Source organism: Gadus chalcogrammus, chromosome 19, assembly GCF_026213295.1.
Source record: "Gadus chalcogrammus isolate NIFS_2021 chromosome 19, NIFS_Gcha_1.0, whole genome shotgun sequence".
NCBI classification, from domain to species: domain Eukaryota; kingdom Metazoa; phylum Chordata; class Actinopteri; order Gadiformes; family Gadidae; genus Gadus; species Gadus chalcogrammus.
The window spans coordinates 19,269,269-19,285,484 of NC_079430.1; the positions used below are offsets into that span (position 1 = coordinate 19,269,269).

Below are 16,216 nucleotides of genomic sequence, written 5' to 3' on the forward strand. Positions count from 1 at the left end.
TTCATGCTTGTCACATTTCATGCATGCGATTTTGAGAATGGGAGTTAGCATGTCCGAGTGATTATTGCCAAGGACCGGTAATGTTACAATACGCACGAGAGGCCATTTTGCTGTGTTGTTCAACTGTCAAACCCTTTCACTTTATTTCATGCCTCCCCCTTCGAGGTGAAAAGTATTTCAAGGCAGACTTGGAATCTTCCCGAACAACACCACCACCACCACCACTTACACCACAACCACTTACATCACCACCACTACCTCCACCACCACCACCACCTCCACCACTACCTCCACCACCACCTCCACCACATCAACCTCCACCACATCAACCTCCACCACCACCAATTCATTTTCCTGCAGTATTTGTCCTCATTAAACACTGGCTCAATCTGGAGCCAGCTTTCTCCCCACCCCTCCCCTCTCGCAAACCCCAGAAAGAGCTTCATTACCCAGAGCCAGATCAGTGCAAACAGCCACTTTGCAGCCGACCACCTGTGCCTTTGACTGTGGAAGGAACCGCTGGGCTGTGGAGTGGCGAGGGGGGTGGGGATGGAGATTGGATGGTGGTGTTGGTGTAAGAGGTGGTGGTGACGGATGTGTTGCTGCTGGAGGTGGCTGCTGTGATTGAGGTGGTTGTGATGGCGGAGGAGGAACTGGGGGGGGGTGAGGGTTCGAGGGGCTGTGGTGATGGGGGAGAAGCCAATGATGGCCACGGGTCCAGACAACCATTGATTAAGGGAATCAGTATTGATTAAGAGTGCAGGGAATCTGGAATGGAGCAATTTGTGTCCCTGCATCAATTATTGAAATGGCTGCACCTTCTGTCTGCTCACATTAATAACCCCCTCTAGTCGGAGCATCTTGATAGCTCACTTGTTGCCACCTGCACCGATTCGTTGCGACTTTATGCTCGGCTAAACTGGCCAGTGTTCTCAAGCCTTATGTCAGTTTTCTCTTGGCTTAATAAATCTGAAAAATGTTTTTTGTGTTTCTTTGCGCTTCTGCGTCTTCAGCGTCTGAAAGCAGCACATGGGCTAGCATGGCGAGGCTAGTGCTAAACCGTGCCAATGAGTTCATTCATATTCATAAGGCCAGGTACTGGATTGGACTGCGTGTTTATATACCAGTGGTTTTCCAAGAAGAGAGAGCCAGTGTGTGTGTATTTGTTCTGGTTGGTTCTGAAATTGTCTGTGCATTGTCGCATGTGTGTGTGTGTGTGTCCGTGCCTGTGTGTATGTGTATTTGTCTGTGCGTGCATGCGTGCGTGTGTGCGTGTCTGGCTCGGTGCGGCCTGTAGTGTGTGCTGAGACCAGCCGGTGAACGGCAGAGGGAAGGCCTGCAGTGTCTGCTGAGACCAGCCGGTGAACGGCAGAGGGAAGGCCTGCAGCTGATGTCCTCCTGTCTATTGTTGACAGACTAATAGACAGAAGGTGACGCGGCTGACAGAGCCAAGGACTCAGCCCACAGGTGACTCACTGTGATAGCACGGCTGCAGAAAACACACACATAGTAATAAAACACATGTTTAGTAGGTTCTGGGTGTAGAGAGTAATAAAGAACCCTACTTTAGACAACCACACTTCGGATAGGATTTTTATTTTTAAGATGATCAGGGACTTCGGGTGATCTTTTAAATGCCAGAAGGTTCTGTTGGTTAGTTTGAGAGGAAGGAAAGAAAGCAAGAGTTTTACTAAAACATCCAAAAATATGTCCATCTGTACTACCCCCCGTCCACTGGTCTATCTGCCATTGAGAAGTGTTGCATTTCACATACCTGTGATTGACAGGCAAGATGGATTGGCCAAAGAAACCACAGAAAGCATGTCCCAATTGATAAGAAATGAGTTGGGAATGGTCTTAAATCGAATTGGCTCATACTGAGGCAGCCGCAGTCATCCACAACATATATTCTCCCAGTGCTGGCTCAGCCACTTCCAACCAAAACACAGCATACCTGGTCACAGACATAAGATATAGTCAAAAGCTTTAGCCATGAGTGCAATAATAGTAATAGCAATAGGCAAAGATAAGTTCAATGTAGCATTCAGAACCATATAATCAATTTGTTCTGATGTCGAGACACTTTGCAGAGGAGAGGGCACACGGTAAAAGTGCCCAAGGCGCAAATGTGCAATTTAGAAGAAATTGCGCGGCCATTATTGATTATGGGCAGGGATTGAAGAAGAGATGAATGAGGACCAGGGCGAGGCTGGGGACAGGTTGAGAGTGGGGTTGTGTGTCCATCTGTGTGAGCCGCAGTGATTGTCTGTGAATGAAGAGAGAGTTATTTGTTAGTAGTGTGTGTCTGTGTGTGAGTGTGCGCCGCAATATTATTACATAGATGGATGTCTTGACAGCAATGTAAGGTACACTTTTGTCACGTTGTTAGTATTAATCTAAAATGTCTTCTTGCAGATTATGTTGTTCTTTATCCAAACTGATGATGTCACACCCTAGAGGAACGCCCATCATGATGTCACACCATAGAGGGACGACCATCATGATGTCACACATAGAGGAACGCCCATCATGATGTCACAACATAGAGGAACGCCCATCATGATGTCATAGAGGGACGACCATCATGATGTCACACATAGAGGAACGCCCATCATGATGTCACACATAGAGGAACGACCATCATGATGTCACACCATAGAGGGACGCCCATCATGATGTCATAGAGGAACGACCATCATGATGTCACACCATAGAGGGACGCCTATCATGATGTCACACCATAGAGGAACCACCATCATGATGTCACACCATAGAGGGACCACCATCATGATGTCACACCATAGAGGAACCACCATCATGATGTCACACAATAGAGGGACCACCATCATGATGTCACACCATAGAGGGACGACCATCATGATGTCCCACCATAGAGGAACGCCCATCATGATGTCACACCATAGAGGAACCACCATCATGATGTCATACATAGAGGAACGACTATCATGATGTCACACATAGAGGAACGACCATCATGATGTCACACCATAGAGGAACCACCATCATGATGTCACACCATAGAGGAACCACCATCATGATGTCACACCATAGAGGGACGCCCATCATGATGTCACACCATAGAGGGACGACCATCATGATGTCCCACCATAGAGGAACGCCCATCATGATGTCACACCATAGAGGAACCACCATCATGATGTCAGAGGAACGACCATCCTGATGTCACACCATAGAGGGAGGCCCATCATGATGTCATACATAGAGGAACGACTATCATGATGTCACACATAGAGGAACGACCATCATGATGTCACACCATAGAGGAACCACCATCATGATGTCACACCATAGAGGAACCACCATCATGATGTCACACCATAGAGGGACGCCCATCATGATGTCACACCATAGAGGAACCACCATCATGATGTCACACATAGAGCAACGACCATCATGATGTCACACGATAGAGGAACCACCATCATGATGTCACACCATAGAGGAACCACCATCACGATGTCACACCATAGAGGAATGACCATCATGATGTCACACCATAGAAGAACCACCATCATGATGTCACACATAGAGGAACGACCATCATGATGTCACACCATAGAGGACCATCATGATCCAACTACCAAAAGTTCACTGCCTTAAAAATACCCGATGGTGCAAAATTTGCAACTACACCCTTTTGGAGAGGGTTGAGGGAGGAGGATCAGACCCCCGTCTAAATGGACGTAGGCTTTTAGCGCCTTTCCCCCCTGCCACCTCTGAACCATTGGCAATTCTCCCTTCATGGTTTCATTCTCCAGATTGTCGACCGCAATAAATCGCACATTGTGAAAGTTTGCCATATAGTCCAAACATGCACAACATGGTGTTATAGCGTATTAAACGGTATAGAACCCCCCTTTTCAGCAAGAGAAGTGCAAAGGAGTTGAGGCAGTCGTAAAGGTTTAAGAAGCAACAGACACTTTGGGTTCCATATAGGAGCAGATGCAACCCTGTGTGAGACCCGAACGGAAAAGTTTTCAATTGTAAAAAGAGATTTGGGGTTTACCTATCCTTTAATGAAATGCCTGATACCTGAGCTATCATAGCAGGCTATATAATGATGTTGGTCACGCTCACACAGAAAATTGTGAATTTCAGCCTCCATTTCCATTATTCCGGTCGCTTGACCTTGAACACAGCAGCCAAACTTGTCAAAAGGACCCAAACGATGAAGGAGCTTTGCTTCCCGCCCCCCCTGACGAACCTTAGCTCTCAGGTCAAGAATCGGTCACAAACTTCCCCCTAATTAGTTGAAAACTTCCCCATCTGGTAAGGATGCCAACTTCCCCATTTGCGTGCAAAACGACTCTACCTATGCCAGCAAACAGCTGTTTCCCCCGTTCCTCCACTCCCACGACACGTCCACTCAGAGTGCCGTTAGTGTAGAGATGAACTCGTACTCTACGCACTACAAAAAGGACATTCATCTTGTGTTGATGGTAATTGTTATCCAAGCGTAAGGTGTTCCCTCACTCCCCCTTTGGAGACCGGCCCTATGTTTGAGCTCAGGTCAGGTTGATGTGGCAGCCACCTCAGCGTGGAGGAAAGTGTCTCCGTAGAACAAACACAGGGGTCACTCATTACAGTAATGACGCTCTCTAGTCCTTTATTATACCAGTGAGGGGTCCAGTCAGAGACTAAAGCTTGTGAGGAGGAGCACAAATTGTGTTTACGCGTCGATGACAGCTCTGTGGAAAGAGACATCGTTCATGAAGAAAAAAGTCATGACGAATCAACATGGACTCGATTTGGTTGTTCTATTGATTACACAACTCCATAACCCTTCTGTTTGTGTCTCTTAACAATGAAGAAGAACCTCTTCCCACCGCTGTGGGATGGAAGTATAATTCCATCCACCTATCTGATATTAAGGAACCAATGTAATACAGTCCTATTACGTTCCCGCTCTGTGTGATGCGCTCCGTTAAAACAATACGATTCTATATCCAGTTTTCGCTATAAATATGAGGCAGACTTGGTGCTCCGTGAGCTCTGGGATTTAATCCCAGTCTGACGGCTGCTATTTCGAGGGCGATTCAGGCCAGACAGACACGTAGACTTCTTTGGTGTTGTGGGCTCACTGTGGGGTTATTCCACCACATTCACTCACACTCTTCTGCTATTCAACAGATAGCCTCTCCTTCACCCTCTTATTTTTCTCATTTCACCTTTTACCCTTTTGTTTGCTCTGTGTGCTTGAGACACACAAAGTTCTTGAAGTGATGTCGCTGAGGGACCTGAGGTTTGTGTGTGCTCTCAGGCTGCGCTGCGTAGACATTTGAGATCAAATGAGTGTTCCGTCTGCACTAAGATGAACGGGACCTGGCCCTTTCTGCTACTTTCTAATATCAGAGAGTACGGATTTGCATGCTAGTTGTGAAAAAGTACCGTTGAGCAATCATTTCCCCAAATCGGAGCGGTGTAGAGGACAAATCCCAGGCCAAGGATGTCAGTGGTCAGAGGTTTTCTGCAATTCTACTCAGAAACTGAATTGTTGCTGCAGACTTATGTGAATAAAAAAAAAATTGTCAAGTTGTACAGCAAACACTGAGCTTCCGTGTGACTCATTTTAGAAATGTGACAATTAACTACAAAAATGTCACATTTCTGAAATGGTATGAGAATGAAAGAGAACGCAGACTGTGAGTCAACCTTCATGCCTTTAATTGGTCTCCAGGCGACTGAAATACATAGCCTTTATATATATATATTAAAAACATGATATATATTATGTATTACATAAATATATATTTATATTTATATATATATATAAATAATATCATTTTTCCATCAACCTTTTGTTTAATCCCCTCCATTATATTGTTTTGCAAATATCTTTGTAGATTGATTCCCTAGCTTCACCTTTACTAACCGAACGCAAATGTCATACAGTTGCCTATTTTAATGCTGTTTAAAAGAACCACGTTTCAATGAATTAGCTCTTAGTTCAGTATGTGAGTTTGTGTGCTCTTTTATGATTTTATGATTGTAATCCAGTGAAACCCCTTTCATAGGAACGTACTGTTAGATTGGCACGATAACTCATAGGGGATCCAATGATATATTGATACTAAATATTAATTGCATTATTATATATGTGCACACAAGTCTTTTCATACTTGCCCCGAGGGGGAAAGCTTGTCTGCAATTCAAGCATCTATTATTTAAAGCTCACCCAATATTTCAACATTCTCCAGTATTTATTTGACACCATCTGCTGTGGAAAGGGTTACGCAATGTGAAGCACCCAGCCCGACAGCTTTATATCACCGTATTCTCTCCCTCCAACGATGTGTCTACAGTCAGTGTGTCCCGCCCCTTTTTGAATGACAGCTCTCAGTACAAACGAACCACAGCGGCCGTAGGACGGCAGCACACCTGACCCAGAGCACGCGCTGCCCCGGAAGCTCCCGTTGTGTAAGCGAGGATGTGCTCTGCTCCACCTCAACAGCTACGAGACAACAACAGATCCAGAGCTAGGATTAGCACATGATTAGCTTTCAAAACAGCGTTCCAAGAAGCTAAATGTATACACTGATGACCAGAACATATGATTTTTTAAACAGAATAAATCACAAAAAAGTAGCCTTCAATGCACTGAAGGAATAGAGCTATTGGTATCTTCATCTGAATGTAAACGATGGGAACTACACAGTAGACTTGGGGAATCAATAGATATAAACACAGATCAGGTCTAGATTTACCAGTGCGTTGGAAAATGCAAAGATCACTCGGTTCATCTACAGATATGAATCAATTTGCATCGTAACCTACTGTTATGGCAATACAATTACCGTATAGCATAAAGTAATGCCTTCAACACAAAAAAAGCTTTTTCTCCTTTGTTTTGTTGTTATTTCTCTCCTCTGGAAATAAAAAGCTTTGAAACACAAAGACCCAACCATCAGTATCCAACCTGTGAACAAACCCACACACGCATTCATAAAGGTCCTTGGTTTCATAATAAAGTTTATTCTATATTACAAATAGTATTTTGTTCTTGACTGCAAAATAGGAATGCATTATATTTACATACACAGGTATACAATTAATTATAACAAAGTTAGAGAAGCTCGCCTTTACCCCCTGCGTTTGGACTTCGTCTCTCCATAACATACTCTTTTTTAACTCTCGGATATGGTCTAGCAAAAGTATTCTTCTAGTATGTCTCTGCAACACCTGCTGTAACACTGACCCTATAGGAGGACGCTTTGCAGTTCCTTCCAGAAACGTTTGAAGGTGGAAGCTTTATCGACGCCCTTAGCATCACGATGCGGCAAGACCTTTAAGTCGCGCAGGTTGGTGGGGTTGGGGTCATGGGGGGGGGATCGGGGAAGGGGGGTTGCCATGGTAAACATGGAGCTCAGAGAGTAAAAGTGTGCAGGGGTAGATTCACGATGCTGGCCAAAGACTTTCGTTTAAGACGTTAATTTAGAGGGCCTGCAATGTGCCTGAACTCTCCCGTGAGCTGAGAGCTCTTGGTAATAAAGTGTTTTGACAACGTTTGTTCCAACGGGGCAACGCTCATATTGATTAGTTATTAGTTTTTCTCGAGAGCTGAATCGATAAAATGTTTCGAGAAAAACCCGTAGTGCTGCTCCTCATGGTCACACTGAGCACATCTGTTCAGCACAATGGCTTAGAAACAGACCAGCGTGGTGACAGAAAACCAACACATTCAAACAGAATCAAAGGTTTGACACTAACGCTGTAATGGTTCTTATTTAAGAAGCGTGTGGGAAATGATCTACAACCGTCGGGGTTTACCCACAAGGCGCATCTCCTCCCTGCACCTCCATTCTTTTTGGTACTTGCCAACAATGTTCTGGCCACACTATACTGTTCTGTTATGGAGTAAAATTAGGGGTGAAAGTGAGTGAAAGGATCAACAAACATCTATACAACTGTACAGCGAACATTTTGCCTTAAACACATTGGGGGGGCGGACATTTAAAAAAACGTAAATGTTTAAAGGACAACACTTTTGTGTAGACGGGGTAGCAGCAAAGGTAGAGCAAGACTCTAAGGGGTAAATTCAGTCTATCGAAACTAAACATGAATACACACCAAACGAGAAAATAATCCTCAAACATCACAAGACAGACATGCAGTATGGATGAACGGTAAGCGTGTTGCAATTTTCTCTGATCAACCCATGATTATCCGACAAGGAACCATCTGCTTGTGAGCCATTTCAAAGTCCCCAGTAGAAGTAGATAAATAGCTTTGATAGCAAGGCAGTTCCATTTCATAACATCCAAATAGGTCAACATGCAAGGGTATATAATATCCGTCTTTTTCTTCTTCTTCAGATTATCACTTCAGTTATTTAGCATCCAACACATCTGTTGTTGAAGTGGTAGGGGGACAGGGGGGGTTGGGTGGGGTGGGGGGGCGAACTAGATAAAGGTTCCACCTTAAACGGAAAGTTATAGTTTTTATAACATGAACAATCGACTCGTTTTCCATCTTGATTCTTCCAAGCAAAAGAAAGAGAAAAGAACACATCCACATCATCATTGCAAGGCTTAATTTTCTCTTTTTCAGTTTTTTTTCCCCGTTTTTTTTTCTCTCCGTTTTCGTATTTTTATTTTTTTTAAAGATTCTTAAATCGTTTATGTTTACATGCGCTTAAAAAGCCAATAAAGGACCCAGGGACGACCGAGGGCTGGTCTTCACACATTCACATCACCACATGGGGCACGGTGTCAAGGCAAAAGAAAGGTCAGAGGTCAGTAAAGAAAGGAGGGAGGCCTGGTCGTCCCTCTATCGCTCTCTCCCGTCCAGGAGGGGGGGGGGTGGTGGGAGGGGGGTGGGGGGGTTCACATCCAACAGGTCTGGGTTTTTATTATTTTATGGATCTAAATCTTCTACTTTATAAAGTTTGTCGTCCACGACTCGCTCACTCCCCGTTCTGGAACTCAGTGTTGTTGTTGTTGTTTTTTCTGTTTAAGGCTTGGAGATAGGCGGCCCCCCTGCCACTGGAGGACCACTACACTAACACAGACAGAGAGCCTCTGAACGGTACACAGGCGGAGTCTGGGCGGGCGGGGCTAGTGCTGCCGCTGACGCCACCTAGTCACTCTCCGACGCTTGTGCAAAACTAAAAACATGGAACTGGAAGAGGTGGGAGCTGGACAGGAGGGTGGACGGTGTGCTGAGAGAGAGAGAGAGAGAGAGAGAGAGAGAGAGAGAGAGAGAGAGAGAGAGAGAGAGAGAGAGAGAGAGAGAGAGAGAGAGACCTTGGATGGAAGGGGGAGACAGAGACTCATTGAAAGGCCTCTGCTCTCAGCACACTGAGGTCAGAATGATCACACAGGTTTTTGCTCTTTTTTTTCAACTTCTGGTCAGAAATTTTCTTTTTTCGTCGTTGGGGTAGTAAGCTGTCTTCCACAAAGTCTTTATTCATAATTTTCCTTCGTGGAACTTGACAACACACACATTTTTTGACCATTTAAAAATAAAGAAAAAAAAAGAAAATATCAAGCTCCTTTGGTTTTGGCTGACCAACAAAGTCCATCTTGTTCGCTATCTCCCCACAAGTCATTTCACAACAGCATTGTGTAAAATACGTGCTTTCCCCCCCAAGCAGAACCCCTACAGGCAGCACTCCAGCGGCTACGCTCAGGTAGAACCTGTCAATTCAAGTTCCACAGTCGTGCCAACAGTCTTTTTTTCGTATTCTCGTGTTAGCTTTCCCAGTGACGCCTCCCCCCCTCCCTCTTCCACAGGCAAAGTAGACGTCGACAGAATGTCAGGGTGTTGGGCAGCTGCTCTGTGTGTTTACGCGTGTGTTTGTGTGTTTTTTCTTCTCGTGTGCTTTGATACGCCGTCGCAGTTTGGACAACGCGAGTGCTAGGAAGAGGCTCTCGGTTTAATCGGACCAGCGGCCCCCGGCGCTACGTTCCAGAGTTGGTTTTTGTGTGCTTCTCTCAGAGGTTCCACCTCGGTACCGCCTCGGACCCTCTGGTTCTGTTCACCGGACAAAGGCTCCCTTCACAGCTAGCCGTGATACCAGAGACCGGACTGGGGCGGGGGTCATCCAATGTAAAGGAGGGTGGAAACAGTGTGCTAATATCGTAAAGGCGGAGACAGGGGATGAGGAGACTCTGGTCTTATAAAGTTTCTAGGTTTTTGTCACTATCTTAATAAAGGGCAGCGTTGAGACCTTTTCTCTCTACTACCCCGTCAGTTCGTTGACTTAAATACAGTTCCAGCTACATCGCAAAAGAACGCCAGCCTTCGCCTCTTTTTGTACTCTTGAAAACTCTAGCAGATATGTATGCTTTAATCGTAGATACAGTGTAAACTCAGAAACCCTCCGTTCTTTTAGTTTCGCGTTTCACTCGCTAGTCCTTAATCTTTGACATATTTCTTTTGATTCCATATATTGTGTATAGCACTACAGTAAGCTGGACTCTAGACATAACTACTCTATTCCTTAAAAATTAAAAAAGAAAGTTTTTGACAAAAAAAGCTGACAACAGCCGTCGACGTCTTCGGCCGCTCCTCAAAGACTTTGTGTCACTTTTTGAAAGGCAACGTAAAATGTTTTTTTTTTCTTTTTTTTTTTTCTCCAACCTATGACAGGTTTCAAAAATAAAGTGTGCCAATATGGCCAGCGTGTAAAGCAGCCCAGCCACCCCCTCCCGCCCCCAGTCCCACAACCCCCCCTCTTCCACTCCCCTCGGAGCTCCAACCTGCGGGGGGCGGAGTCGAGGGGCCCCCCCGCCCCCCCCCCCACCGGGGAGAGCGGGGGCCGGGGGGGTCCCCCACCACCGATAGGTCGACTAGTCTATGCAGCAGAGCGGATGAGGAAAAACTAAAACAACAGACGCTTCTTCTTCTGCGAGAGAGACGAGAGCATGAAGAAGAGGAAGTGGAAGAATAAAGGGTCGTCGGCCAAGGAGGACGTCTTCGTCTTGAAGACGGGAGGAAGAAGCAGAGGAGAGGAGGAAGTCAACATGATGAAGATAAGGATATATGAGGGTAGGTCTTCACTCAGGCACGGCTCGGTTTTCGGACGGGTCTAGTCTCTTCCCAGTGCGCCCTGGGAAATGTAGTCCTCAGCTCTCTATACTCATGCAGGCCACCACCTGCTCCAGCTTGTAGGCCAGTCTCTGTTTCCGGGCGCCGTCGTCCTGTTCCAGAGCACACACGATCTGGGGGACACAAACACAGACACACACAAATAAGCACGCACACACATACACAACGCAGGTCAGCAAGTGGAGAAACATACCACCAATTCTTGGTGAACACGCGAGGCAAAACACAATCAGCAGTTAGTCTATATACATTTCTGCTGAAGGCCATTGAGTGTGAGCTCCCCCGAGCCACAAACCACAGCAATGTAGCACCTCCGTCTTCTGTACTCACAATGCGCCAAATGCAGCAGCTATTGTCTAACTCTGTGCCTACGATGGTGAAATCCCCCGTGGGGATCGTGGTCATTTAAAGGAGCAGGAAGGGTAGGGGCTTCTTGCTCAAGGATGCCCACAGGCAGACACAGGACGGTCTGGGATAGCATCGTACCTCCTCTGCGTATTTTCCCACGTAGGAGTAGATCTCGCTGAGGGAGCTCATGGTGTTGAACTCGCTCATGTGCATCCGGGACTGTTCCGCCAGGTAGGCGTTCATGTCCTGGTCGCTGATTGCAGGCATTTTTCCGATGTCTGAGTAGTATCTGAAGGAGGAAAGAGGGGGAAAGGAGAAGGCCGCAGAGGGTTAGCATCAAAGGGGAAGGAGTGATAAAGAACATCTCATGCAAGGGTTTGTGATGTTTAGTGGTAGACCAGTTATTAGGATTCCAGGGTTAAACGATATTCTAGGAATCAAAGCCCCTCAGGCTCTGCCCCTGATTGGTCAAACTTTGTGTGACCTCAGAGTATCCTAAGTGAGCAGAAGGTTTGGTACTATTTAGACAAAAGGTCTCAATAATTCAGGATGTCGCTTAAAATGCCAGTACCCTCACACCATTTGTCAAAATCCAAGAATTTGGGTCCATAGGCCTATCAGGATAGATAGTTTGGGATATCTTTTGAGACTTCTCACAGTTTAAATTCTTATTACAATTGTAAAAAGGCACCAAGATGAAGGTTTGGAATGTCACGTTAAACTCCTCCCAAAGCACTCGAACGCTCGAAGTCAAAAGCAGCTAACATGCCAAAAAATCTCGCTAGTCGTGAGCCCCTGAGTTTGGCATGGGACACTTTTTTTTTTCATTTCAAGGTCTGCAAATAAATATATTTTATAAGTCTTGACAATATAGAATTTAGAACATTCCAGCAACTGCGGGAAAATAATCGTAATATCTAAAGACAGTTGTCAAAATTGCCTTGGGTAACATCCTCTTAAAATATTCATCCCATGGTAAATGACAGAAAGATATTGCACTCATTTTTGCAGATACACCGCACCATCCCTGTCCCTCCAGAGCATTTTGAGTAGCTTCATTAAAGTAGAAACCAGTCCAACCCCTGTGTAAGCGTACCTTTAAAGGGAAACTGTTTCAAACTCTGGTGAATGCATTCTCAAGTCATCCATCCATAGTATGGTTCCACTGAACAAACAACCCTGGAAATGGAATTTCTGATGAATCAGCCAATCGCCTGGTGCTTATCAATTCCCAGATCAAATTCATTTCCAATGTCAATATAACATAAACATTGCAGGCTTGCATTCATCCCAATAAATCGCTTCAACCCAGAGCTCAGCATGAAGATTTATACGCATCTACCCGACTGTAATATCACGCATCAAACATCAAATATCAGATCAACTAATCGTCGTTGGTCGTGAACCTGCTGTATATGTATCGTGGGGAGCCAGAGAAACCTGCCACTTGTTATTGTACCAGTCAGCATTTCCACTAGTTCATAGCCCGACACTGCGTTCGAGTCCACAGCTCTATGAAAGCAACCCCAAAGTGTACATCTGATAGCGCTGCATTTTGGCAGAGGGACAAAATATACAAGTTTTTCCGAGGCCCTAGTGAAATGTGCCGTGATAAAACGGGGGTGTTCACAGTCTACTTCCAGCTGAAGTTGCGTATTGGATCGGCCGACAGCTCCCCCTTCTACGGCTTGTGTTTACCGTTCTGTTCACCATCGCAGAGACGCAGTGTCATCTGTCTACCTGTCTCCGTCCCTGTCTCTCTGCCTCTCTCTCTCATTTCTGGAACTGGGAAGTGCAAAGTCTTTGGACAGAGAAGAGAGAGCCGTATCAGTGGCGGGGTCGATGGGGATGAGGCCGGACTGATCCTTTCAGCTGGGAGTCGGTAAAAGTTATCTTAAACCCGACTACGCCGGTTGCCAAGGAGACCCTGAAGTGACGGTCTACGCTGCCAAAAAACTGGTAAAAAGAGCTCGAGTCGTTGGATATCTGTCAGCAAAACATACGAGGAGGAAGCTCTGCCTGCAGCCCTGTGTGATTGTGTGTGTCCCTGTGTGTGTCCCTGTGTGTGTCCCTGTGTGTGTCCCTGTGTGTGTGTGTGTGTGTGTGTGTGTGTGTGTGTGTGTGTGTGTGGCCATTCATCAGCCTGTCAATCTTCCACGGCTGCCACCCTCCGTCCGTCTCCGTCTCAGTAATGCCAGCTGGCACACGACCACTACCCAGGCCGTGCTAATGAACTACTATGAACACTAATAAACAGCACCAACAGTATCCAGGGAATAAGGCTAGCATCATGCTAGCAAGACAAATGCAAAGTGGGAAATCTCCCGGCTTTCTTGCGGCATTTCGGATACATACATTTGTAGTTTGAGGACTAGACCATTGGAGAATTAGATGGGGGTATTCACTTTCAAATCTGTATATGCCATTCAAATGTAATTAATCTTAAATTAATGTATTATATATCATATGTTGAGATACCCCTTACAATTCCAGTTACCCCTAGAAACTCTCTCGGGGGAGCCCAGCCTCCGAAGGCCTGACCTGAAGCACCGGGCCTAGAGTGCAGAGTATGAAGGGCATAAAGCAATAAGCCGCCCTGATGTCTGCCCCACACAACACCAGCAGGGCCCCCGCTGCCAGGCTGTTCACAGCGGCTTGATGGGGGCGACCGGTGAGTCACTGCTGAGCCTCAGACTGAACCTCAGAGTGGGGCTGAGTAGCTCTTAGTCCATCACTGTGCTGCCCGACTGTAGCTCTGGAAATTATGAGGTCCAGAGAGACACACAAAAGCACGCACGCACGCACACGCACCCACGCACGCACAAACACACACGCACACGCACACACACACACACACACACACACGGTTTCTAATGAATATATTGTTGAGCCTGTAGCTGCTCATCTGAGAGGTGGATGTTAGACTGGGGCTAGGCCTACACCCGACCGCGAGCTAGGCTAGGGGCTAGGCCTACACGTGGCCGGGGGCTAGGCCTACACCCGACCGCGAGCTAGGCTAGGGGCTAGGCCTACACGTGGCCGGGGGCTAGGCCTACACCCGACCGCGAGCTAGGCTAGGGGCTAGGCCTACACGTGGCCGGGGGCTAGGCCTACAGGTGGCCGGGGGCTAGGCCGGGGGCTAGGCCTACACGTGGCCGGGGGCTAGGCCGGGGGCTAGGCCTACAGGTGGCCGGGGGCTAGGCCGGGGGCTAGGCCTACACGTGGCCGGGGGCTAGGCCTACACCCGACCTCGAGCTAGGCTAGAGGCTAGGCCTACACGTGGCCGGGGGCTAGGCCTACACGTGGCCGGGGGCTAGGCCTACACGTGGCCGGGGGCTAGGCCTACAGGTGGCCGGGGGCTAGGCCGGGGGCTAGGCCTACACGTGGCCGGGGGCTAGGCCGGGGGCTAGGCCGGGGGCTGGGCCGGGGGCTAGGCCGGGAGCTAGGACTACACATGAACACTTCCCTACTTTACACAGTGCCCTATCATTTATTAACTCCGCCCTCCCAGACCGCGCCCCTGTCCTGCGGAGCCCCAATAAATGTCATTAAAATGTCCTTTGGGGAAAATAATCACAGATAAACTCTCTCACCTACCCTCTTGAGACACCCACCCAGGCCCACGTGCACACTCATTTATAGTATGTACGCACACACACACAGACCCACGCGAACACACACACACACACTAACAAAGTGAACATATTTTCGAAATTTCACATCACACGGAATCGCACACAGGCACACATACTGTTGATTCAACCTACACTAATGTCTGTGTACACACACACACACAGTGACGTGCAGGCGGGCCGTGCCTCACCTCTCCACCCAGCTCTTGTAGCTGGGGATGTCCTTGGCGTAGAGCAGCTTGTTGGAGGGCGAGTCCTTGCCCAATCGGTGCTCTGAGGTAGAGCAGGAGTCCATGAAGGTCTGGGCCACGACGGACAGACAGGCGTCGGTGATGCTGCTCTTGTGGATGTCAAACACAAACTGGGGGTTCTTGATCACGTTGACCCAGAAACGCAGAGGTAGGCTGGGGAGGGGAGGGGGAGAGAGGAGGGGTTAGGAGGGTGTGAGGTCACTGCTTCAGCCGTCAGCGAGGTCAGTCGCCCAGCCACACTACGGCGTCGACACACCCCTTCACCGCTAACCACCGTGCCGACGGGGGGGCAAGGAGGGACATGGAATGCTTGGAAGGATTGTTGTTTTATTTTCATCAGAACTTTATCGCCTCACACATCAGCGACGATACGGGAAGGACTCCTCAGAACTGACACAATGAGATCCTCTGAACTGTGTTTGTTGCTTAAAGACACGGGTCCTTAGACGTCCTCGCTGACGGGACAATCCGGAGCCGCGTGGCGGCAGTAGTCACGCTGAGCGGGGTCCGACATTAACATTGTGATGTGCGGCCGATGTTTTCATTTGAATTTTAATTCCGAACGGCAACCCCCCATGCAGGGGCCTCCGAGACAGCTCATCAATAAACAACTAAGTGTTGTTGGTGCTCGGTGCTCGATGCTCAGTGGTGTTCGGTGCTCGGTGTTTGGTGCTCGGTTTTTGGTTCTCGTGTTTGGTGTTTGGTGTTTGGTGTTTGGTGCTCGGTGTTTGGTTCTCGTGTTTGGTGTTTCGTGCTCGGTGGTGTTTGGTGTTTGGTGCTCAGTGTTTGGTGCTCTGTGTTTGGTTCTCGTGTTTGGTGTTTGGTGTTTGGGGCTCTGTGTTTGGTTCTCGTGTTTGGTGTTTGGTGCTCGGTGGTGTTTGGTGTTTGGTGCTC

The 16,216-nt window shown here is 47.4% G+C and overlaps 1 protein-coding gene across 1 annotated transcript in view; it reads right to left on the bottom strand.

Annotated features, from left to right (window-relative positions):
- Positions 1–10,824: 10,824 nt before the first annotated feature.
- plxna4 (plexin A4) overlaps positions 10,825–16,216 on the bottom strand; it is a 13,027-nt gene continuing 7,635 nt past the window's right edge. Inside the window, exons 4-6 of the mRNA XM_056578272.1 lie at positions 15,263–15,475; positions 11,578–11,728; positions 10,825–11,204 (exon numbers count right to left, since the gene is read on the bottom strand). Of these exons, the coding sequence (XP_056434247.1) occupies positions 11,109–11,204; positions 11,578–11,728; positions 15,263–15,475 (460 nt within the window). The 3' untranslated portion in view covers positions 10,825–11,108. The remainder of the gene's footprint in view (positions 11,205–11,577; positions 11,729–15,262; positions 15,476–16,216) is intronic.